Source organism: Phyllobates terribilis, unplaced genomic scaffold (assembly GCF_046119375.1).
Source record: "Phyllobates terribilis strain yellow unplaced genomic scaffold, ASM4611937v1 Scaffold_7__3_contigs__length_470593459, whole genome shotgun sequence".
In the NCBI taxonomy this organism is placed as follows: Eukaryota; Metazoa; Chordata; class Amphibia; order Anura; family Dendrobatidae; genus Phyllobates; species Phyllobates terribilis.
Window position 1 is genome coordinate 51,460,052 of NW_027362767.1, and position 25,474 is coordinate 51,485,525.

Genomic DNA, 25,474 nt, shown 5'->3' on the forward strand with positions numbered 1-25,474 from the left:
TTCTCCATCACAGAAATATCTTCATTATATTCTTGAATATTTTTTTTTTTATAAAGTCTAATATATTCTATACATTTTCTTTATTTTCAGGATGATGTAGATCAAGATGCTGCAGGCTCCGAGGTTTGTATGTGCGGACTGCCTGACCGCTGCACTCAGTGTCGCGATTCCCCTGTATTCCTGGTGACACTGGGTGGTCACATCGCCGCCTGCATCTTATTGTTAGAATGGGGATGTGCAGGATTTATGTCTCTGTCTTGTCGTAGGACGCTGAAAATCTCTTGAATTCCTTGACTGGGCAACCAGACCAAGAAGACGTCCTGTTATTCTCTGTGCCAGTCTGTGCCCCGTATACGGCCATGACCAGTTATAAGTAAGATCAGTAATGTTCTGGGCGACTGTACCATTCCTCTCCACCGGTGCCAGATTTGTCTTTTATGTGTAAATAATCCTAAGTTTAGTTTTAATCAGTAATTGGCAAATTCTGTAGATGTCTCACTAAGCCATGGAAGGAAATGCTGCTTTACTTTAAAGGTGTTGTCTCGTTAATGACAAAGCTTCTCCAAATGTGATTTTCCTAAAGAAAGCCGCAACTCCCCATGTAGCTAAGTATTCTCATTTACAGTGTAAATGGTCTCTCACCAATACTTTCTTTTCTTTCTTCAGGTACAAAGTTAAATTAACTCCAGGAACACAAAAGAAAGGAAAAGGTAAAATCTAATTAACTTGCAGCAGAATGACCGTGGTCATGAAATTAAATATGGACGCAACGTAACGGTGCATGTACAACCCAGTAGGCTGTGGCCAAAAATATACATAGCAAAACTGCAACTGTTAGGACAGGTGGATAATATCTGCCAAAGACACTTGTCCTGTACATATTAGACGCGAGATCACAGGCTCCGCTCAACAGCTGATGCTAAAGCGCAGTCCACATCTGCCTTTATTTTACCCGCTCAATTACTAGAAATCTATAATAAAAAGAAATATCAGCTTATGAGGTTGCTCTCGCTCCATATTTTAATAACCAGGTGCAGAAAGCAATGAGGCACCATTATTACAGAATAGAAATACTTGGATTATTCTGCAGCTGTTTTTGCCATTTTTGGTGCTGAAGACTTTGACGCTCATTTTTTATTTCCACAGCTGCTAAAACCGCCCTGAACAGTTTCATGCATTCCAAGGAAACCTCCAGCCGAGAGAAGGATTTACTGCGAAGTGTTAAGGTACAACCCTACAATGTAGCGTCTGCAGCTCCTATATGAAATCAGACCTCCTCCGACTGATACCGAGCCGCACCATATACATCAACATCCACATAGAATAAGCCAAGCACTATGTAGATATCGATGGTTTCCTAAAGAATCAGAAGGAAAAAGGAAAGCATGTTTTCTCTCTGCATAGTAGTAAGATATGAATATTCATAATGAACCTGTCAGGTCCGATGTGTCAATCATGAGAAATGTAGCATACATGTCATATGCAAATCAGACAGGAAAAGAGCCGTCCACGCCCTCAATGCACCACCAGCCTGATCTGCATGTGGCTTCTATGCTACATTTCTCATGACTGACATTTAATTCTATACAAAAAAATTATATAGATAGATCTATCTATCTTACGCCTTTTTCACATGTCCTGATATTTCCGTCACTATAAAAAAACAATACCGGAGATGTCCGTGTGTACCTGTGTTGCAACAGTCAGGCGAATCAGGATCACAAGCGCCGGGTGCTGAAGGCATCTCTCTTCATTGGCCCCCCTGCTGGCACTGCGATCAGCTCAAGCAGGGGACAATGTTGAGAGTAGTATTCTGCTCCTGATGTCTCCAAAACTTGTAAAAATAAGAATAAAGTAAAATCATTATACTCACCTGACTTAAGGCGACCACACACGCTGAGGAGCAGAGGATAATGACGGGCTGCAGCGAGCGGGCCCCTGCGCTCAGCTCCCTGAGTGACAGGACACCGCTCACTGAACTCAGCGCAGGTCAGTCAATCTCTTCTGCTCCTCAGCGTGTGCGGTCACCTCAAGCCAGGTTAATATAATTTTTTTTTTATTATTATTTTCTTATTTTTACAGGTTTTGAAGACAGCGGGAGCAGAATACTACTCTCAACATTGTCCCCTGCTGGCGCTGATCGTAGCGCCAGCAGGGGACAATGAAAGATTCCTTCAGCACCCGGGAACAGCACTAACTGTACCGCTGATTCCCATGCACCGGTATGTGTCACACTGATGAAACATGGATGTCATCTGTGTGCACGTATGTTGGACGTTTTGCGGCATTCAAGACACGGACACATGGTCCGTGGAAACACACTGACATGTGCGCAGATCCATTCATTTGAATGGGTCTGCGTGTGTATGTGTCTCCAGTACGTGTGCAAACTGTCAACCCACGTACCAGAGACATTGACGTGTGAAAGAGGCCTTATAGGGGGACAAGCCCCTATCCAGCTACTTCCATAGGTAAAGACAGCCTGACAGGTTCCTTTTCAGGGTTTCCACCAGGATTGCAAGTTGATGATCTTTGGGTTTTTCCACTTCTTTAACCCTCGTTCTGATCCGAAGCTCCAGTGATGGTCTGTGGTCAGTTGCAATTCCTGCCCAACCCCTTTAAGTTTTAAATCATTTGCCAAATTTTACCTTTTAAGTTGAATGTTAAATAAAAAAAATTGGGCCTGATAAAGGGATGGATATTTGGTTACAAAGGCATCTAATTAAATGTTATAAAGTTATTAAACTCACTAATACACTTTCAGAGGACTAGGAATGGCACAGCCCCGGAGACTGTTAGTAAATGCACTATCAATGCATATTAATAAATATAACGGGCCAAAAAAAGTCTTGTGTGCGTAATTAGAGGTCACAGCAGCTTCCGTGTCTATGGTCTGTACTAGAGAATTCAGTTCAGCTTCATTCCCATCTATGGGAATAAGTTTCAGTACCAGACAAGGCCTGTGGGCAGAAGTGGTACTAGGTTCTGGATCGAGTTAGTAAATATGGTTAAACACTTAGAGGACTTTTAATCCAAGAATGTTGTATAAAACACCAGTACAGATAAAGTTCCCTCTAACGTTAAATGCATTTTTCAGGCTGTGCGCAAGAAACAGACTCCAGTCCTTAGCCGGAGTATACTTCTGCCTCTTTCTGGCATAACCTATAGTAAATCTGGCTGATTGAGGCCACCCCTCCCACAAATTTTGTTTTCCGACAAAGAAATATAAAAAATTGTGAGCCCCACTTTCTCATATGCCCACAGACAAGGGCCCATTTTTTTAGCAAGCCAAGTAACTTGTCCATGTCCGTAGATGCTGTATAAGGACCATATCCGGCTTTTTACTACACTATTGTTTTCCATAGGACACCGACCTATCGAGAAACATGCCGGGGAAAGTAAAAGTGTCCGCACCGAATCTGCTGCATGCAAAGAAGAAATGATCTTTTCTACACTTCATACATGTAAATACGGAGCTAGAGATGATTTGCACCTATTGATTTTGGGTGGGGTTGGAAAAGTTGACTTTGTGGGGGTCAGACTCTCCGCTCTACATGGCTTTCCACAGCAGTCCATGTTTCCATGATGGAAATAGTAAATCCTGGGAACGTGGCTGGTTGTTGAATCGGGGGGGTTAAAACTAGAGTTGGTGCAAAACAATATGCACAACCTGGCCCATCGGTAACGGCAGTAATCTGTGGCTGTAGGACGGGAGCCGTGAGATCTGCCCGTTACCTGATGACATACTCAGCTCTGCTAGTGATTAGCTGGTCTTGTGTGATGTCGTCGCGCAATGATGATGTCATACAAAGCTGGCAAATCAAAACCGCCGCGGATTTCGTCAGCTAAGAGGCGGTACGGCTCCCGTCCTACAGCCTCAGATCACTGTTGAGTCTGACAGACCAGGTTGTGTTAATCATTTTGCACAACAGCTGGAGTCTGGCAGGTCGCTGCTCTCTCTCATATTTTGGCCCCAGCTCAGTGGGGAGTCGTGTGACGTGAATTCATTGTAATATCCTGAACTGACAGCATCAGATGTGGCTATGACCTGCGCTTTGGTATTGTGGAGGTCAGGCTGGTGTCACCAGTTTCACCCATCTGTCAATCACGGTTCGGCTGTGAGTCTCCCGAATCAAACACAACGGCCTCAGATAGGACTATAGGGCTGCGGAGTTTGGAATCTGCTGCCGGAGAATGTCGGGATAAGATGGATGAGAGAATCCCACCCCAATATTGTCACGTGAATCTGCCCTACACCCATCTGCCTGTAAGAAGTATTGATTTGAAAAGTAATGTAATTACTATGTAATATTTTTGCGCTTTTAATGTGGGAAACCTATTCCTCCTTGCAAATAATTTGGTAAGAAATAAAACTAAGAAATTTTAACTCCATGGTTCTTTATTTTCATTTTACAGAGGGGCTCATTTTAATTTGAGTCCAAATTGTACATTACAATAGGAGTGAACGGCGCCCCCTTAAGGCTGCAGGAAATGGAGCTAAATAACGGCTCCCACATAATGAACAAGAACGTGAATTCTCCACAAGTATTAAACATATTTACAGTAAAATAAGATCCAACGGGAAAAAAAAATCCTAAAAAACACAAACAGTGACTTGTAAACAGCAGGGTCTGCGCTTCAGGACCCACATGTGTTCACGCTCGCAAACCTTTGATGCACGCAGTGGAGTAAGTGCTTAGGGAGACAATCCAGTGAGTCGGACAGGATGTCTTTAAGAGAAATCACAGTCTCTAGGGAAAGTCTGAGGAAGGAAAATACATATCAGATTAATAATTATTCCTAGAATTCACAAGTCCAAATCTGGACCATAAAGTCCAGACAGACTGCAGGTCTCCCACCCCAGACTGACGGCCTCTTATCTGCCTAGCAGGCTGGTAGTTCTGAGGTTGGTTTGAGAATTGTGGCATTTTTTCATAAAAACAAGCATTAATTGGCAGTTTTCCATTGCTTGGCCTCTTATGATGCTATTCTCAGCAGTGTGGTGCTGCTCACTCAACCTGCACCGGACAGGGCTGAGCCCATGGGGACCCCACTGGTTGGACCCACAGTGAGTGGTGAGTAGTTTTTTTGTGTGGGATGTGTGGTTTTAAATTCTACCATTTAAATTTATATATTGGCACACATACTCTCCTGCCCAATACACAATCAGACATGGAGACAATTCATTGCAGTGTGAACAGGACGACTACCCGGTGAGTACTGCGCATAAATCAGAGGAGGGGTGAACAATACTCACTGGGTATTAGACTGTTTGGTGCCTTGGCACCTATCTCCTCCAAGCCCAGTATCAGATTAGACCGGAGGGTGACCCCATAAACAGCACAGGGACTTACCTAAGGAGAGACCTTGGTTGCACAGAGAACACCAGGACGGCATTACTATGAGCCTGTAACAGGAGAAAGAATAGATGAGCTCTGAATCCTGCAAAGTATTAGTTACAAGACACAACTCCGCTGGCGCTTTCCTCTATACAGAGTCGTTATTAATAGTGATCAATCATAAAACACAAGTTCTGTTATAGTAAAGGGCTTTTGTACTAACACGAAGCGTGAACAGAAAAGGAGCGAGCTGTCATTGATGCGAGGTTATTCCTGTACCGCGCACTCACAAAACCTTTTTAAAGGGCTATTTCATCAAATGTCATCAGCTAAAATGGATTGTCCCATAACATCCTGAGGATAGATGATGAATGCACGCTCGCTGGGGGACGCCGAGACCACCCCAATCCACATACACTGGTGTGAATGGAGCTGTAGTGAGCATGTCCGGCCACAGTTAATAGATAAGTGGTGGCACATGCTCATTATGGCTACAGTCACATTGGGGACTTAAAACTTTTTTTTTTTTTTTTTTAAAGAAAACCATTGTCTCCTCCAAACCTGGGAATAAATCATGAATAGTTACCGCTTTGTGATGGGCGAGTAGATTGTTGGCACATCCTCCGAAGACAAATATCTCCCCCTCCTTACTGGCACACGCCGTATGCCACAACCTGCAACATCACACAGTATATCACCATCTGACCGGTATGGCACCGCCTCAATGTCATCGATACGCCCATCACTCATCCTTCTACCTCGTAATTATTCCTCCATGTAACCAAGTTTTAAGATCAAGTGTTTTCAATTCTTCGGAAAGTTCCTCCACTATCCACTTTGTGTCATACACTTGTGCTTTTACATATTCTACATACTGTTCCGGGCTTAGAGCCGGGTGGCATTTTATGGGCTGTGGTGTGCTACTTACCCCCATGACTCAACACATTTTTGGGATTTTTCATTCATGTGGCTTAAACCGCTGTAAAATTTCATATTCGACAGTCAAATAATTTTTCATCTATTTTTCGCGATACGTTGGGCTTCATTTTTCTGTTATTTGTATATTATTTTTAATACTGGTTATTTGTGGGAAAACTTAAAAAAAAAAGTTTTTCCAGATTTTTGTTTTTTTATGACCATAAAGGACCACTAAAATGCACTTTAAAATGTGAACCCTTGCTGTGAGGATTATTCTTACTTAGACTTTTTTTTTGTCCAATGGGGGCAGGGTTGGTAACTATTTGGATTGGCAGCGTTTTTTTTTCATTTATTTTACACACTGTGCCCTGTGTATCGGTCAGAAGACATTCAGGGGGCATTTTAATATTTAAAGGGAACCTTCACCTCAAAGCTCTATTTATCTACAGATATGGGGTTAACCTACAGGTAAATAGTACAGTGCTGCCCGGCCGCCATACAGTGCGGCTACAGGGAGAAATTGAACTTATTTCCTCCTGGAAACCCCCGACTTTCAGACGTGCAGTTCGGTCAGGGTCACTCTAGATCTCAAGCTAACCAACCATTTTGATAGTGTCTGGAGATTTCACACAATATTCTGCCATCAGTGGTTGTGTTTACAACAAGGAAACTTTGTCGTATGTTCACAATCCCATCAGCGATTCTTTAGATTTGCTGCAGGTTCTTTTCAACTCCATTTTGTCCAGCTTGGCCTCAGATCCGAGGGTCTTCTCCAAGGTCCTGGTGCCTCATAATCTCAATGTCAGGCAAGTGACAATCCTCCCACACCAGGACGACCTTCAGATTTGACCAAGGAGCACGACCTGTCCAGCCTTCATATAACCCTCGATTCCCTGGAATACTTCAGATGGATCTTGACTCATTAGAAATGATGGTTCATTTGCTCTCGGCACATGGACTTTCTGGGGATGATATTCAATACTTGTGTGAGCCAAGTTTCTCTCCCCTCAGAGAATTCAGTCTGTGGAGTCTCTGGACCAAAGTCCCAGTTCCCCGATGGCCGTGCCACCCTTTGTTGTGCTCCTTGTTGAGTCTAACAAGAGGCCTGGCCTTCTTCAGTGACATCTCCCAAGGACTTCTAAGGCCCACTTGGACCTACCCGGGTGTCTGTGTACTGAAAATGTAATGTGTGCAGTGGCCGTTTGTTCGGAGTTGGCCAGCATCCAGTTTCTTTGTTGCCATAGTCTCCTCAGACTCCTGTGATTTCTACAGTTTCCACCTTATGCTCCACAAAACCTGCTGCTTAACCCATCAATTGCTGCAAGCATCACAAATTGAGTCTGTTCACATTACACTACAATCTGCTGTAAATTCTACAACCTACATCCAAGTCCTGCTTCAGACGGGCCAGTTTCCTCTTCATCTGGCCTCCTGGTCCTGTGGCTTCCAACATGTCCTGCTTAGCCTGCTATTCGGCCGATCAGCATAGCCTTCCTGATTCACTGGCTTTTCAGCCAGCTGTACCGACGCCCTGGATCCACATGTCCACCCTGACCTGGGGCTTTGCGAATCCACCTCAGCAGGTGAGTCCTAACCGTCCTATAATCCATTCACTTCTGTACGAGGGTCCTGGGCAGGATGGTCTTGAAGGGAATTATATCCTATAACCCACCAGCACTACCTCCCTGACCCAGGCGTCGTTCAATATGGTGCTACGTGCCCCAATATAGTTACCAAGAAAGTGATTTTACAATCAGTACAAATCTCCCATTGTTTATCCTTCTCTACAATTACATTGGCTAAAATGATTAAAACTATTTTAAAAGAACGGCAACATGATTTTAGCTAAATTTGTAAGAGACTCTCAAGACAATGATTACCCTGGACGCAGGTTGTGCATTTACATATGTTGGATAAAATACCAACTAAAACCTCATGTATATCTTTGCCATACACAGCCTGGCCCTATACTATTGGGGGAACTAGGGCATTTGTCCTTTATAGGGTGCACTTATATATTGCTGGAGAGCCTGTCTGATCTAATAATACAGGTGTAACCAATAGGCTGTGACCCGGCAGGTTGCACTACATGGACCAGTGTGACTGGCACCTTACACAAGTCTTAATTATTAGAGGTCCTGCATATAAGTAAAAATGGCTCCTATCCAAGCCCAAAATCACTACAGATACTGGCCGGTGACGAGCTCCTGCAACCTTTATCTATCCCTCATCCCCTCCAGATGGCTGGACCATCCTTGTAAATAACCCCCTGTTCTTTGTATCACCCCCCACCTCATTGTAGATTGTAAGCTCTTACGAGCAGGGTCGTGATTATTTTTGCTTTAATTATTGTATTATCTTTATCTATGTTACTTATGACGGTAGTATATGAATCTCTGAATTGTTAAGCGCTGCGGAATATATTGGCGCTATATAAATAAAGATAATTATTATTATTATTATCCACTAACTGCATGCTGCTTGTCCGGCTTCTCACCTTGGTTTACCAGCATGGCAGCTCTGGAAGGGAATCCACTCGTTCGTTTTAATACTGTAGATCCAGGTGTCACCTGAAAACAGATCCCCGATTAAACGTCATACACATCAGATTACTTATAGATAATCACCGCACTCAAATTCTTGGTTGCAAAGAGTGATAATTTTACTATAATACAACACCACACCGTAGAAAAAACGTGCTTAGTAGCGATACATGACGTTTCGACCTGGATAGGCCTTTTTCAAAAACATCGCTAAAAGAGAGAATTAAGATACATTAATAGGGGGTCATAGAAATTAAAGAAAAGTTTAATATTTACATATATACATAGTTACACCATTTGCAAGTAAATAATCGTTTGAGAGTACACAGCCAGACGCAAGTAGTAGTAGTAAAAAGGGGTACCAGGGATAGGGAAAAGGGTAGGGGATCCCTAGATGAAATCTATCACAATAGTAAAAATATGGCCACTCAATATCCAAACATACTAACCTATATACTGCACCCAGAGGGGATAAATCTAAGTGGATACATGGAAACACTGGCTTGGAAAAGGCCTGGAGAAAAAATAAATAAGAGATCGCTGTTGAAGCACCAGTGGGATCTATAGGAGGCAAGACAAGTAGACTATACCTTGGTGGTGTGGTAGTGTAAACTTGCATTCCTGCTGCTTCTCCGGTGTGTGGGAGGCATTAGCGGCAGTGGATCTTAAATATAGGTGCTGCTGAGAGCTTCCGGCGGAAGTGTTAATGAAATGGAGGCTTGGAACGCAGGGAAGATGGAGCGGACCTTTTTTTTTTTTTCCCTTCATTTTTTCCATTTTTTTTTAATCTTTATTCTTATTTTTCCTTTTTATTCATATACTAAACATTATCCATTCTATAGATTACTCTCCCCACTTTGTATCTGGAGTGTGATTCCTTTGGTGTTAGAAGGTATTGTCCTTCTCTCCCTATGCCCTATTATAATAGTTATTCACTGCTGCAAAGTTGCACAAGTGCCCCTTTCTTCTCTCTGCGCTCTATGGCCTGAATTAAGGTGTCCACCCTACAGCCACTCCATTTTAGACCCGCTCCACCTTTTAGCCCCTACATTTTAGGTCCGCTCCGTCTTCCCTGCGTTCCAAGCCTCCATTTCATTAACACTTCCGCCGGAAGCTCTCAGCAGCACCTATATTTAAGATCCACTGCCGCTAATGCCTCCCACACACCGGAAAAGCAGCAGGAACGCAAGTTTACACTACCACACCACCAAGGTATAGTCTACTTGTCTTGCCTCCTATAGATCCCACTGGTGCTTCAATAGCGATCTCTTATTTATTTTTTCTCCAGGCCTTTTCCAAGCCAGTGTTTCCATTTATCCACTTAGCTTTATCCCCTCTGGGTGCAGTATATAGGTTAGTATGTTTGGATATTGATTGCCCATATTTTTACTATTGTGATATATTTCATCAATGGACATATACGGATCCCCTACCCTTTTCCCTATCCCTGGTACCCTTTTTACTACTACTACTTGCGTCTGGCTGTGTACTCTCAAATGATTATTTACTTGCAAATGGTGTAACTATGTATATTGGTATATATGGAAATATAAAACTTTTCTTTAATTTCTATAACACCCTATTAATGTATCTTAATTCTCTCTTTTAGGGTATCTGCACACGATGCAGAAATGAAGCAGAAAATTTCTGCATCATTTCTGCATCTCCCTGGCAGAAAAAACGCATGCAGATTGTACATGCAGATTGTGCATGCGTTTTTCCTGCAGAATACATGCGGATCCACATGCAGATTCACATGCGTTTCCGCGTGCAGATTGACAAGCGCTTTCCAGGCGATTTTAGCATCACCTGGAAAGTGCTTGACAACTAGGTCACACTATATAAATCCATGCAAACGGCATGGATTTATATAGTGTGATCCGAGAGAGTGTATATACTTACCTCCGATGGCCTGCGCTGTCCTGCTTTACAAAGTTCCCGGCTGCCAGCAACTTTGAATTGAAAGACCTGCCGACGTCAGCGTCACGTGACCCGTCACATGACTCTGACGTCAGCGCAGGTCCTACAACTCACTGCAAGTGCCGGGAACCAAGCGGGAGCGCTGCGCGGGCCGACAGATGGTAAGTATATATATATTTTTTATTTTATTCTTTTTTTACAGCTTTTTTTAATGGTACCTGGGTGTGGATGAGACTCTCCTCTCCTCCACACTCGGGTACCATCCGCATATTAGAACGCGCCAATAGCGCAAGTACAGATGCAGTCTTGCGGAATTGGCGCGTTCTAATGCAAGTCAATGGCGGCGAAATCGCCGCGTTTCCGCAAAATTAATTGACATGCTGCGGATTTTTGACCGCAGCGTTAACGCTGCGGAAAAATCCGCATCATGGGCACAGCACATGCGGATTTCCATTGCTTCCCTTCTACCATGCGTTTTTCATGCGTTTCCGCAACTGCAAAAACGCCGCGGAAACGCATGAAATACGCATCGTGTGAACTCAGCCTTAGCGATGTTTTTGAAAAAGGCCTATCCAGGTCGAAACGTCATGTATCGCTACTAAGCACGTTTTTTCTACGGTGTGGTGTTGTATTATAGTAAAATTATCACTCTTTGCAACCAAGAGTTTGAGTGCGGCTATTATCTATAAGTGATTGCTTGGATCGCACCTCTTCAGTACTGTGGGCGCATCTTTTTTTCATGAAATACACATCAGATTCACAGCTACACATAGAGACCTTTACTGGCGAGAATGGAAGGGTTAATCTATAGCTTCTATGCCGAAAGCAGGAGCGCTCTTGTTCACGATGCCGTCATGCTTTTCTAGAGTTACGTTTGTTCACGCTGTAAATGTATGATGTGTGGCCCTGGGATAAATACTTGGTCCATTGTAAATGGCACAGGTCTGATGTTTCTAGCAGGATGAGCGCACAGCTGTGGCTCCGAGAAGACCCAGGAGGCTGATGACTGCTTCTATCTTAGGAGGCAAGGAGCTTAATGCTTACAAGCCCTATGTTATAGAGCTTGTAAGGGCTGTTGTGAAGCGGTCCTGATCACTGGATGCGGGCAGCTTCAGTGCCCAGCGTTCCTCCGATGATAGAGGCAAAGCTGCCACTACTTGAAGCATCAGAGAGCAGAGTTTAAGCCGCTGGCTGAACGGTTAAACGGTGCGCTCTAGCAGGACAGTGATGAGAGTAACCCTTTAATTTAAATTCTTTTTAACGGGGGAAGCGAAATGATTTTATGCTCAGCAGAGCTGTGCATGTTGCATCACGCTCATCATAGACTTACTCAATGGTTGTTTGTCAGTTGTAAATCCACCGAAGAGAAACAGGGTGTCTTCTGAGGCTCGTGTTAATGAATGCCAGGATCTGCCCACTGGAATCACCCCCTGAGGAATTCTGCAATTAAAGAATGAAAGAAATGAGTGATTCAAATTAAACAGAATTTAGTTATACCTATCGTGATCAAGCGAATGGAAAAAAGTTCAGCCCGGTCAGCAGCTGCGGACGCAGGCGGTTGTAGGTGGCTAGGCGCGTGCGGACGCAGGCGGTTGTAGGTGGCTAGGCGCGTGCGGACGCAGGCGGTTGTAGGTGGCTAGGCGCGTGCGGACGCAGGCGGTTGTAGGTGGCTAGGCGCGTGCGGACACAGGCGGTTGTAGGCGGCTGGCGCATGCGGACGCTTTTTGCAGCCGAGTCATTATGTGAAAATCGGTACAAAATCTAATTGTGAGCGGCAGAGTAATTCGTCCATGCTTCTGAAGTCACACAGTGCCCAGTGTAATCAAACTCAGACATGACAGAGATCATCCGGATTCAGCAGACTCACTGACGGCACTCTAGTCCTGTTTCTGGTGAAGCAAGCATGGCCGACGTCAGTGTGCCCCTCATAATTACAGTCCATATACTGTAACTGACTCCACTGTATTTTTATTGAGAAATATTTGATATTTTATTTTTGTTTTTCCATTTGTGCTCCCGGTGGAGTTGACGTCTTCATGCTGTTAAAGGGCAGCATCATGTGACAGATCAGAAAAGGGCTGATATATTCCGAATTACTTACACTTCATGCCATTCCCAGGTGTCAAAATTCAGATAATAGAGGTCATTCATTCTAGAGTCCTAGAATATAAAGGAAAATGGTTTACAGGAAACTCTTGCAATGTCACAAAGGCCGTGTAAGATACTCGGCTGTATAAAGTGGCACTCACCCTGTATCTACCACCAAACACATAGCCTCTATTCCCAACACTGGCGCAGGCGTGTGCGGCTCGAGGAGAGGGACTTTTACCCTGTAGAGAAGATAGGCGATTGTGCAGGTTTTTTTTTTTTTTTTTGCACGGTTCATAAAGAGTTATTTCCTCCTATCGAAGTTGTGGATATAAGTAATTATTACCGTGGTCACAATGCGATGCCAGGTGAAGCTGTCTAGATGAAGAGCATGGACGTGATTGTTCCAACCTCTGGGAAGTCCTATATTCTGGAGATTACCAGACACAGACTAATTACAGGATCAGCGATAGATCAGTACATAAATCATCCTTATTACAGCGATGTACATAACTCCTTGTCCACACTGTACTCCATTGCCAAAGCAAAACATCTCACTCCTGTGCCAGCAGGAAAGCGCTGGGTCGTCTCACCCCTGTAGATGCATCACATACTGCTGACGCTTTATAGGGGTATGCCAAGGACATTTATGGCATAACCACGGAGTTTAATGGGATCTGTGCTGATGGTCTATCCTTAAGCTAGGTGATCAATATTGGATTGGTGGAGATCCCCATCCTCATGACCCAAAAGGATAAAGTAACGGCTGCACTTGCTAAAGCGTCGTGGACACAGTAAGGTTTGTTGCAAACTGTCAGGCACATATGCTCAAGAGTATAGTCCGACAGTGGCCACAGTCCGCCCAACATAGAGAGCAAGTGTAAAAAAAATAAATAAAATTATATAATAATATATTATCACTACATTTTTTCTGCAAAGACCACCTACATATGAAAGCATAGTCTGCTGCATTTCCCTATACAGTTACACAGCGCAAAAAGAGCACACGTGAATTGGGGCCAGGCGGGAAAACTGCCGATGTACACTGTCAATTAATGCACAAACGCAATGTGCACTTAGCCTTACATCCATAGTCAGCAAGTGCCACGGGTCAGACGCCCCTAGACCCCACACTGACAGACTATCCTAATAACCCATCATCAATGTAATACCCCTTTACACCAGGGCTGTGGAGTCAGAGTCGGTGTCCATTTTGGTGGAGTCGGAATAAAATGGACCGACTCCAACTCCTAAAATATATAATAAATTGGGTACAGTAGTTCAATGCAGTTTGTAGTGAATATTTTTTTTTATAAGAATTTGGGAAAGTTATGAAATGTCCTATAAATGTCTGTCCTATTCCTGATCTAAGGGTCTAGAACAGGGGTCCTCAAACTTTTTAAACAGGGGGCCAGTTCACTGTCTCTGACCATTGGAGGGCCGGAATATAGTTTTTTTTAAAAAAAAAACTATGAACAAATTCCTATGCACACTGCACATACAGTGCCTACAAGTAGTATTCAACCCCCTGCAGATTTAGCTGGTTTGATAAGATGTAAATAAGTTAGAGCCTTCAAACTGCATTCGAGAGTAGGTTTTATGAACAGAAGCATAAATCTTACAAACCAAAAAGTTATGTTGCTCAGTTGAATTTTATTAAATTTTAAACATAAAAGTGTTGGTCAATTATTATATAACCCCTATGTTTAATATTTTGTGGAATAACCCTTGTTTGCAATTGCAGCTAATAATCGTCTTTTATAAGACCTGATCAGGCCGGCACAGGTCTGTGGAGTTATCTTGGCCCACTCCTCCATGCAGATCTTCTCCAAGTTATCTAGGTTCTTTGGGTGTCTCATGTGGACTTTATTCTTGAGCTCCTTCCACAAGTTTTCAATTGGGTTAAGGTCAGGAGACTGACTAGGCCACTCCAACACCTTGACTTTTTCCCTCTTGAACCAGGCCTTGGTTTTCTTGGCTGTGTGCTTTGGGTCGTTGTCTTGTTGGAAGATGAAATTATGACCCATCTTAAGATCCTTGATGGAGGAGCGGAGGTTCTTGGCCAAAATCTCCAGGTAGGCCGTGCTTTCCATCTTCCCATGGATGCGGACCAGATGGCCAGGCCCCTTGGGTGAGAAACAGCCCCACAGCATGATGCTGCCAACACCATGCTTGACTGTAGGGATGGTATTCTTGGGGTGGTATGCAGTGCCATCCAGTCTCCAAAAGTCACTTGTGTGGTTGGCACCAAAGATCTCGATCTTGGTCTCATCAGACCATAGAACCTTGAACCAGTCTGTCTCAGAGTCCTCCAAGTGATCATGAGCAAACTGTAGACGAGCCTTGACATGACGCTTTGAAAGTAAAAGGTACCATACAGGCTCGTCTGGAACGGAGACCATTGCGGTGGAGTACGTTACTTATGGTATTGACTGAAACCAATGTCCCCACTGCCATGAGATCTTCCCGGAGCTCCTTCCTTGTTGTCCTTGGGTTAGCCTTGACTCTTCAGACAAGCCTGGCCTCGGCACGGGAGGACACTTTCAAAGGCTGTCCAGGCCGTGGAAGGCTAACAGTAGTTCCATAAGCCTTCCACTTACGGATGATGCTCCCAACAGTGGAGACAGGTAGGCCCAACTCCTTGGAAAGGGTTTTGTACCCCTTGCCAGCCTTGTGACCCTCCACGATCTTGTCTCTGATGGCCTTGGAATCCTCCTTTGTCTTTCCCATGTTGACCATGTCTGAGTGCTGTTCACAAGTTTGGGGAGGGTCTTAAATAGTCAGAAAAGGCTGGCAAAAGAGATCTTTAATCCACACATGTGAAGCTCATTATTCTTGGTGCCTGAACTACTTCTTAATACTTTAGGGGGACCAAACAGAATTCTTGTGGTTTGAGGGGTTGAATAATAAATGACACTCTGAATTAACTTTTTACGTTTTTAAAAAAAAAATAATAATTTGCTGCAGTGCATTTCCCACTTCCAGGCTGATCTACAGTACAAATGTCACAATGCCAAGTTAATTCCGCATGTGTCAACCAGCTAAATCTGCAGGGGGTTGAATACTACTTGTAGGCACTGTATCTTATTTTGAAGTGAAAAAAACAATACAGGAACAAATACAATATTTAAAATGAAGAACAAGTAAAGTTAAATCAACCGGTATTTCAATAGGCAGCATACAGTCATGGCCAAAAGTTTTGAGAATGACACCAAAATTATATTTTCACATGATCTGCTGGCCTCTGGTTTTTATTAGTGTTTGTCTGATGTTTATATCACATACAGAAATATAATTGCAATCATATTATGAGTACCAATAGGTTATATTGACAGTTATAATGAGTTAATGCAGCAAGTCAATATTTGCAGTGTTGCCCCTTCTTCTTCAAGACCTCTGTAATTCTCCCTGGCATGCTCTCAATCAACTTTTGGACCAAATCCTGACTGATAGCAGTCCATTCTTGCATAATCAATGCTTGCATTTTGCCAGAATTTGTTGGTTTTTGTTTGTCCACTCGTCTCTTGATGATTGACCACAAGTTCTCAATGGGATTAAGATCTGGGGAGTTTCCAGGCCATGGACCCAAAATCTCTATGTTTTGTTCCATGAGCCATTTTGTTATCACCTTTGCTTTATGGCAAGGTGCTCCATCATGCTGGAAAAGGCATTGTTGGGCGCCAAACTGCTCTTGGACGGTTGGGAGAAGTTGCTCTTGGAGGACATTCTGGTACCATTCTTTATTCATGGCTGTGTTTTTAGGCAAGACTGTGAGTGAGCCGATTCCCTTGGCTGAGAAGCAACCCCACACATGAATGGTTTCAGGATGCTTTACAGTTGGCATGAGACAAGACTGGTGGTAGCGCTCACCTCTTCTTCTCCGAATAAGCTGTTTTCCAGATGTCCCAAACAATCGAAAAGGGGATTCATCAGAGAAAATGACTTTGCCCCAGTCCTCAGCAGTCCACTCCCTGTACCTTTTGCAGAATATCAGTCGGTCCCTGATGTTTTTTTCTGGAGAGAAGTGGCTTCTTTGCTGCCCTCCTTGAAACCAGCCCTTGCTCAAAGAGTCTCCACCTCACAGTGCGTGCAGAAGCACTCACACCAGCCTGCTGCCATTCCTGAGCAAGCTCAGCACTGCTGGTAGTCCGATCCCGCAGCTGAAACAGTTTTAAGATACGGTCCTGGCGCTTGCTGGTCTTTCTTGGGCGCCCTGGAGCCTTTTTGACAACAATGGAAGCTCTCTCCTTGAAGTTCTTGATGATGCGATAGATTGTTGACTGAGGTGCAATCTTTGTAGCTGCGATACTCTTCCCTGTTAGGCCATTTTTGTTCAGTGCAATGATGGCTGCACGTGTTTCTTTAGAGATAACCATGGTTAACTGAAGAGAAACAATGATACCAAGAACCAGCCTCCTTTTAAAGTGTCCAGTGATGTCATTCTTACTTAATCATGACTGATTGATCGCCAGCCCTGTCCTCATCAACACCCACACCTGTGTTAATGGATCAATCGCTAAAACGATGTTAGCTGCTCCTTTTAAGGCAGGACTGCAATGATGTTGAAATGTACTTTGGGGGTTAAAGTTCATTTTCTGGGCAAATATTGACTTTGCAAGTACAGTAATTGCTGTTAAGCTGATCACTCTTTGACATTCAGGAGTATATGCAAATTGCCATTACAAAAAATGAAGCAGTAAACTTTGGAAAAATTACTATTTGTCTCATTCTCAATACTTTTGTCCATGACTGTAGGTCCCCAATATTCAGGTAAATGTCCCCAATAGGCAGCATAGGTCCCCAATAGGCAGCATAGGTCCTCAATGGGCAGGTAAATGTCCCCAATAGGCAGAATAGGTCCTCAATAGGCAGGCTGTTCCCCCCTTATAATGCCCCATGCAGGATGTCCCTTTCTCCAACCATATAATGCCCCATGCAAGATATCACTCCCCTGTCTTTATAATGCCCCATGCAGGATGTCACCCCCCCCCCATATAATGCCCCATGCAGGATGTCACCCCCCCCCATATAATGCCCCATGCTGGATGTCACCCCCCCCTATATAATGCCCCATGCAGCATGTCACCCCCCCCCAAATAATGCCCATGCCCCATTCAGGCTATCACTCCCCTGTTGTTATAATGCCCCATGCAGGATGTCACCCCCTCCCCCCATATAATGCCCCATGCAGGATATCACTCCCCTGTCTTTATAATACCCCATTCAGGATGTCACCCCCCCATATAATGCCCCTTGCTGGATGTCACCCCCCCATATAATGCCCCATGCTGGATGTCACCCCTCATAACGCCCGATGCACCATGTCACCCCCCATATTATGCCCCATGCAGGATATCACTCCCCTGTCGTTATAATGCACAATGCAGGATATCACCCCCCTCTCTTTATAATGCCCCATGCAGCATGTCACTCCCCCACATAATGCCCCATGCAGGATGTCACCTCCCTCATATTATGCCCCATGCAGGATGTCACCCCCATATAATGCCCCATGCAAGATGTCCCTTTCTCCCACCATATAATGCACCATGCAGGATATCACCCCCTCTCACCTGCTGCAGCTGCTCGGGTCCGGACTCCAGCGTCTTCCCGCTCGGCGCTGCCTGTGACGGCTCAGGGGAGGGTGCGGTGTAAAGCCGTCACCGCACCCTCTGACCTGAGACGTCACAGGGAGCGCACAGCAGGAAGACAGCGGATCTGCGGAGGCACGGGGAGAGGGAAGTATCCGGCTGCCAGGGCCCTGAGCAAGCGGGAGGGAGCGGGCGCTGACACCGCTCTCCTCCGCCCACAGCCCGGCGGGCCGCATAAAAATCCTCCACGGGCCAGATGTGGCCCGCGGGCCGTAGTTTAAGGACCCCTGGTCTAGACTTTTAGCTGAGAATCTGTGCTACAGTAAATTTATCACTTAAACATGAGCCATGTATGAGGGAGTCGGAGGTGTGGAGTCAGTGTCATGGAAATTGAGGAGTCGGAGGTTGGGCTTACCGACTCCATGGTCCTGCTTTACACTATAATGACTTTAGGATAATACTGGATCCGATGGGTGCGCAGTTATCCGGGAACATAATTACACTAATCCACACGGATCACTGAAGCCAATATTCACCTGATGACTGCTCTGTTGCTGAGCACAAAACTAATTTGAGACTTTTTATACCCTCCAATAAAGAACCTTTATTCTGCAGCGTTCCCTGGATCCTGCATCACCCTAAAGTCGTTACACTATCAAGATAATCAATTAACTTGGTCAGGACAGAAGTGCAGCAGTTATCCCAGAGAGCGACACCACCGGGAACTCTGAACTACACCCATAGTCCTTCCAACATTTCCCCATCATTAGTAGATGAACCATAACAGAGATAGATGTGCTCGTGTGTGGACCCCTCTCCCCATCATAAGCCAAATCCAGAAACAGTAGTGAATACTGATACACCTACTCCAAAAGAGGTTTCATCAAACTCAAATGTCCCGATTGGGTCGTCTTCATAATAACCGTATCCGCCAAAGTAGATAAGCCTGGAAGAAAGATAAGAGCCATGACAGCGTCTGCACAGACAGCGGCACTGGGCGAAGGTAACGCTGCAGTCACTCGTCCTTGTGACGTCCATTCATTTCTCACACAGCACAAGGACCCACAGAGTTTCACTAAAAATGGATTTGTCTCCGGTCCATGAGGCTCAGAGCAGGTCCTATCCTCATCTGTTTTCTGGATCAGACCCGGCCATTAAAGTCTATGGGGATCGAAGTAAAACAGAAGACAGGCTGTGTACTACAGTTTTCCATCAGTTTTTTAACGGATCCATTGGAAAGAGTCAATGGATAAAAAAAGCCTCAGACAGTTTATACCTGCTGCAGTGAATAAAACAGAGGAGGAACAAATGGATGCAACTAGGAAGACTCCAGAGGGGCAAAAAGACAAAAACAAAATTGTCCATTCCTCTAGGATGTGACACTCACATGTGTGAATGCAAGCGAAGACAGAAAAAAAAACACCCAAAACTTCTAGTTAAACGTCTTGTATGGAGAAGGTAAAACTATGTGAAAAATAAGAGAAAAGAAGAAGTCGCATCCAAAATGAAATAATGACATTTAAAGCAATGCTGACACTCACTTGTACTGATGTGCCCACACCCCCAGTTTATCCTTGGGAGATGGCGGAGGTCCTTTACACTCTATCATTTCCCAGAAAAGATCACCGTCTCTAGAGTTCAGGTTTAACATGAAAAGCTGGAAAGAAACAGATAATAACAAAAATAATCCATATATAATCAAGTTAACTGTCCCACAATGCTCCAGGTTAAAGACTCACCATGTTTGTGTTCCCATGGGCATGGTGACCTCCGAACAGGTACAGCACGCCTTCCACGCAGGTGGCACAGCTGCCGGACATGGATGGGGGGATGCTTCCCTTGGTTTTCTTTCTTTGCCTGTAATATCATGGCACATTATAGAAGAACCACAGATAATATAAATTTAATTAAGGTAAAAAAAATGGAGAAATTAAGTACAACACTGGCTTGTTTTTGCACCATGAGTTGTAGTTTTGAATTACACCATTAAATTTTACCATAATCTACTGAAAGGAGAGGGTGGGGAAATTGAAGTGCGGTAAAATAGTGAAAAAAAACACATTCTGTCATTGATTGTTATAGGAGTTTGTGATTAAGGTATTCAATGTGCGGGAATAGGATCCTCCAGTTTATATATAATATGTTTTTTATTAACATTTCACTTGAGCCTGAATCTGTATTGTATGCTGAATATAGTGAAAATCGTGGTCTTCTATCATGGCTGCTATGGTAATCCATCAGCACAACAACTCCTTGCTGGGGAGCTGATGGGTCCCTGAGCTGACGCCAAAGCAGGACTTAGATGTCACTTAATCGCTGCTGCCAGTGGCATGTAAATGGTTAAACAGCAGCGATAGGAGCAAGATGTACAACACCCACCCTCGGCTCCTGAGCCCGCTCCATACGCCCAACCCCACTCCATGACATAATAGTACATTATGGAGCGTTAAGGTGTTAAAGGGGTTGTTAATCTGCAGCTGACACCTGCCTACAAACACCCCAAAAATAGATTTTTTTTTTTCATTATATAGGAAATTAAATGGCGTCATTAAAAACTACACAACAAAACAAGGCCTCCTGTGGCCTCACCTGTCGCTTTTGGAAGACTGAGAGCAAAAAAAATCTCACAAAATAAAGTTAAAAAATGAGAACTGGAAAATGTTTCGAAACAACAATGAATCGAAATGGAAATCTAGTGTCAAATATCATTACACGGGGTCCTAGAAATACCCACCTTAACTCCTAGGGACCAGGAGCCGCAGGAAAGAAGGTAACAAAGGTAGGGGCACCTCTATTCTACTGTGCCCCCAGCTCAAGTAAGGTGGCAGCAGGTCTATATGTGGCCATATACATGCATGTTCTCAATGGGGAGAGGGGAGTAAGCCAACGTCAGACCTGCGTCCTATAGCCCCGTGGAAAATAAGATACCAAGCCCAATGCTTCAACATCCTCAACCACTGCTGTCCACCGACATCTGTCTTTTTACGGGTTTTCTAGTGTGGGTCATTTTTTCGCAGGAGGTAACTGGTGCCGACACCGTTACACAAGTCTCTGCAGCTTTGTTAGGTCGTATGATCATCAGGTATCGTGCACAGATCTATGTGGGGGTCTTAATGGCATTGGCTCCACTCGCCATCAATGTGAAGGTGATCTGTACTAGACGACTCCCATAACGAGAGTCAGAACACACCTCACAGTCATCAGAACCAAAGACCGGGATAAAGTCCAACCGGGCAGACGGCCTCACTCCGCCCTCTACACCAATATACCTAAATATTTCTGGCAGCTAAAGGGTTGATTAAGATTTAAGATCACTATGCTTAGGAATAGTCACTAAAAACAGATTAGTTGGGGTCTGATACCTGGCAGCCCAGTGATCGGCTGGTAGCCGGATTACAGATTATAGCTGAACTCCGGTAACTCAGCTCCCATTACAGTTAATGGCAGCTGGGCTGCAGTACCAGAGAACGGCCACAACAGTGTATGGAGCGGAGCTTTCTGGCTTCCTACACTATATGTATACGACGGCTTTAGCAGCCCAGCTTACGAGTCGTGGCACAGATAGAAATCAAGTCACGAAAAAAACATTTAAGAGACTACAACTGGCAATACCAATTTATTTCACAGTTCTGATTTACACTCACCAGGTTACTCCATTTACCATGTCGTAAATCCAGATCTCATCCCGCGGCAAGTAGAAATCATAAAATCCTCGAACAGGAGCATTCTGCAAAATAAAGAAATAAATGTGAATTCATTCATTATGGATACAGAATCAATGCCTACATTCTTTGCAGAATCCTGGGTGTGTGAATCAGGTCTTAACCTGTCAGCACACCGGCAGGTGACACGGGGCCGAGACCGGAGGACCGCCGCCGATCCGGGAGCCGAGTGTAGAGTGTATTCATTTACACACGGGGTTTATTAAGGAGAATATGAAACCCTTTTAACCCTTATATGCTGCTGTAAAATATGAAGCAGGACCTCAGGTCATGTAATTATGGCAGACCACCATGGGACCCTTGTGAGGTCCTCAGCTGTCATTGTAAAGGATTGCAACCAACGTCTGGGCATCCAGATTGTACAGCGCCCCGCAATGCAAACTTCTACTAAAGTGCTGCCATAGAAGGCAATACTAGAGAGGGATATCCGGATAATTCTCCTGGTGAAGAAGAAGGCGGCACTTTAGAATAAATCCCCTTAATGGCGGGCGTAAAAGCATGTACAGGCGGTCGTTAAGGGGTCAATTTAGTATGTGTGTTTTTGTAAAGGTGCCTAAATTAGTAGATCCCAGACCTGTAAACCGTGACGGACTGGGGTGCCAAGGGCCACAAGCAACCGACTCCACTTATCAGCTACATGCAAATGAGACTTTATCCTCAATCACAAATGTGTATAACAATGATCTGGGTAGATTGTTACATGAATAAGATGCCGTCTTTATCTGTACATAGTGATTCAGTATACAGTGCCAAGTACTGCTCTTATAAGAGGGTGGTGGCCCACCGGAGGATTCTCCTGTTCTCCTGTCGGGCAGTCCAGGCCTGACTGTAAACCAAAACAGACGGTTTGGCCCAGAGTCTGAAGTGTTTATTTGGAATAAAAGAAAGGAAGTCAAAGCCCCAATATACAAAAGGGATGGTGTCTCACTAGGGTATGTCATCACTTTATGACATTTGGGCTCCAGGGGTTGGTTCCTGTGAATAAGAATTTGCAGTACTGATCTAGTGCGGCATCCACCTTCACGGCCTTTCCCTGAGGAGCAGCAGGAGGGGCCGTGTGTAGTGAAGAGAATAGTGACGGGGTTGGGCTCATCTTCATAAATGGCTATTGTCGGATAGAGCTTATACATACAAGCAATCAGGCAATTTACTGCTTGTTAAAATTGTCAGCCGTTCTGTAGATAAACACTTTTCTTTTGTTAACAGTTTCTGGCCTTGGGAGACCGACCACCGCTGCTAGACAGCAGGACAAGCGCAGCGCTTCCAGGCCCTTTTCTGTTCAGCTTGTAAGCACTATTGTGAAGCTGTTGGAGCGCGCTGTTACCACCTAATCCTGGCCAGCTTCCAGGCACAGCTTACAACCAAACAGCAGTGGTGGTCGGTCTCCTAGGCAACAAGCTATAAACAACAGACTTCAATATCTCAAGAACGGCTGCAAATGTAAATAAGCTGTAAATTGCAAAAGTGCTTGTACAAACTCTGACTAGATTATTCTGTGGAGATGGAAAATCCCTTTAAGTAAGTCTCCTAAAATTCGATCAGGGGTATTAGGAGAAAGTAGGAGCGGGAAAAGGAATAACAGGCCATTTCTTTTTTTCTTGTAAACCTTTCCTGGCTGCCATTTTGAATCCCCCCAAAAAATCGTCCTTGTCAATTAGAATGGAGTCAGTCATTTCCGGCGTGAGCACAAGGCTCATACAGGAACCATACATTTATTGTCATTAATAAGTCAGTTGGAGATAACCTGAGATGCCGCAGCTGGCGACCCGAGCTGAGCTCAAGCACCAGCACCAGCACCAGCACCGCCCAGTGCTGGGGAACTCCTGGGAAGTGAACAGGACAGGCCTCCTTTGTATAAAAAGCAGTAGCCCCTGGCAACCAATCAGCTCTCTTCTTTCATTTTTCAACTTGCCTTCAAAAAATGAGAGCAGGAATCTGATTGGTCGCTCTGGACAACAGCCCAGCTTTTGCCAGCTGTCACCTTGTATCCTCCCCACACAAACATTCGGATTCCGTCGGTGACAGCCACGTGCCCGCTCCGCTCTGCCGGCAAACTGTTATCCACGCCGGCTCCCGCCTCCTCCATCTCCTCATCCTCGTCTTCTTCATCATCCTCGTCGATCTCTTCTTCCACTAGTTCAACAGGGGCATCTTCATTGCCGTCCGCCATCCCCAAAACTCGTCACAGCCTCGAGTCGCGGATGTTATGCGTAGAGGTCGCATGTAAATAACAGAACTCAGAGCGCCATCTTTAATAAGGGCAGAGGAGTAAAAAGCCTCTGAGAGCCGAAAGAGGTCCAGCGCCCTCTGGCGGCAGCCGCTGTTACCACTACGTAAGAGGTCTAGAGCCCTCTGGCGGCAGCTGCTGTTACTGTTGAACTTTACCAGACGAGGAGACACCAAATATGTTTTTTTTTCTATGTTTTTCGTTTGTGTTCAGAAGTAAAAGAGGGGTTGAGTTAGTCTGATTGTTCTTAACATTTTTTAAAACATTTTATAACAGATGACTTGTGTCTGTCGTTTCCCTAGGGGACTTGAACTTGTGATCATTTGTACCATGTCCTAAAATAGTTCAGTATCGTAGTGTAGCACCCCGAGGACTCGGCTGCTGCAGGAGTGTTGCACCTCGAACCAGAGGTGTGATATTCCACTCCCGGGTAAGGATGGAGTGTGGAGCGGGGCTCAGTTAGCTGCATACACTACACTCACCCCATTTCCGGGGGACAGATCTACGGTACTCCCACCAGATAGATGTGCAGGTACGACAGCGTCTGTCCCTGGCTGGAGTGGGAAGGGGGGAGGAATATCCCAGTGGTGTAGGAGCAGAGAGGGGAGGGACTCTGGGCATAGGTAGGAGCCCATTGGGTGCTAGTCACCTGGGCTCGGGTGTCAGAAGGAAGTATAAAAAGGTGGGCACCATCTAGGAGGAGGGGGGAGTTCAGTCTGGAGGAGAAGCAGAGAGAGTTCAGCCAGAGAGGGCTGACAGGGAGCTGTGGCTCAGTCCGGGCCCAGCTCCGGAACAGGAACACAGGGAAAGGCCCAGAGACGCAAGTAAAGAGGGAACCCTAAGATCCCACGAGATAACGGGTGAAGGGTTGGCCGAGTAGGGTACCGGATCCCAAACTGGTGGAGGCCAATTATCCTTAGCCAGGAACCGGAGGTCGTGGTCAAGTCTTGGCGCGACCCCTCGCCATATCCACCAGGAAGGCACGCCATATAGGGTCAGGGAAATCGGGAGAGGTTTCGCCGCCAGAAGGCCTGAGGAAGCCGGACAGAGGTGGGTCCCTGGTGGGGACGGCCAGTAGAGAGGAAGAGAAGGGAGCTCTGAACCACGCTCTGGAATTGCCTGGGAG

General features: G+C 45.0%; 2 protein-coding genes across 3 annotated transcripts in view; one reads left to right on the forward strand and one right to left on the reverse strand.

The window, feature by feature from the left end:
- The window catches only part of NEMF (nuclear export mediator factor), a 22,471-nt gene extending 18,084 nt beyond the window's left edge, over window positions 1-4,387 (forward strand). Inside the window, exons 29-33 of the mRNA XM_073638560.1 lie at window positions 91-123; window positions 267-373; window positions 667-710; window positions 1,147-1,226; window positions 3,366-4,387. Of these exons, the coding sequence (XP_073494661.1) occupies window positions 91-123; window positions 267-373; window positions 667-710; window positions 1,147-1,226; window positions 3,366-3,443 (342 nt within the window). The 3' untranslated portion in view covers window positions 3,444-4,387. The remainder of the gene's footprint in view (window positions 1-90; window positions 124-266; window positions 374-666; window positions 711-1,146; window positions 1,227-3,365) is intronic.
- KLHDC2 (kelch domain containing 2) lies at window positions 4,382-24,410 on the reverse strand. 2 transcript variants are annotated; one of them, XM_073638561.1, is made up of 13 exons: window positions 24,034-24,410; window positions 22,044-22,126; window positions 20,139-20,256; window positions 19,941-20,056; window positions 19,267-19,345; window positions 13,155-13,238; window positions 12,970-13,050; window positions 12,822-12,880; window positions 12,051-12,160; window positions 8,755-8,827; window positions 5,926-6,013; window positions 5,355-5,407; window positions 4,382-4,762 (listed from the first exon to the last, which is right to left on the reverse strand). In XM_073638561.1, the coding sequence occupies exons 1-13, from the start codon at window positions 24,289-24,291 to the stop codon at window positions 4,639-4,641; spliced, it is 1,326 nt and encodes a 441-aa protein (XP_073494662.1). In that variant the 5' UTR covers window positions 24,292-24,410; the 3' UTR covers window positions 4,382-4,638. The 2 variants fall into 2 exon arrangements, with proteins under 2 accessions (XP_073494662.1, XP_073494663.1); XM_073638562.1 differs by having other exon boundaries at window positions 24,103-24,408.
- Window positions 24,411-25,474: the final 1,064 nt, after the last annotated feature.

Excerpts from the sequence above, each read along its gene's own strand:
- KLHDC2 (XM_073638561.1), bottom strand. The coding sequence starts at position 24,291 with ATGGCGGACGGCAATGAAGATGCCCCTGTTGAACTAGTGGAAGAAGAG. Across the intron at positions 13,051-13,154 it reads GGCATCGCATTGTGACCACG|GGTAAAAGTCCCTCTCCTCG; the intron begins GTAATAATTACT and ends TCTTCTCTACAG. Across the intron at positions 5,408-5,925 it reads TACTCGCCCATCACAAAGCG|GCTCATAGTAATGCCGTCCT; the intron begins GTAACTATTCAT and ends CTCCTGTTACAG.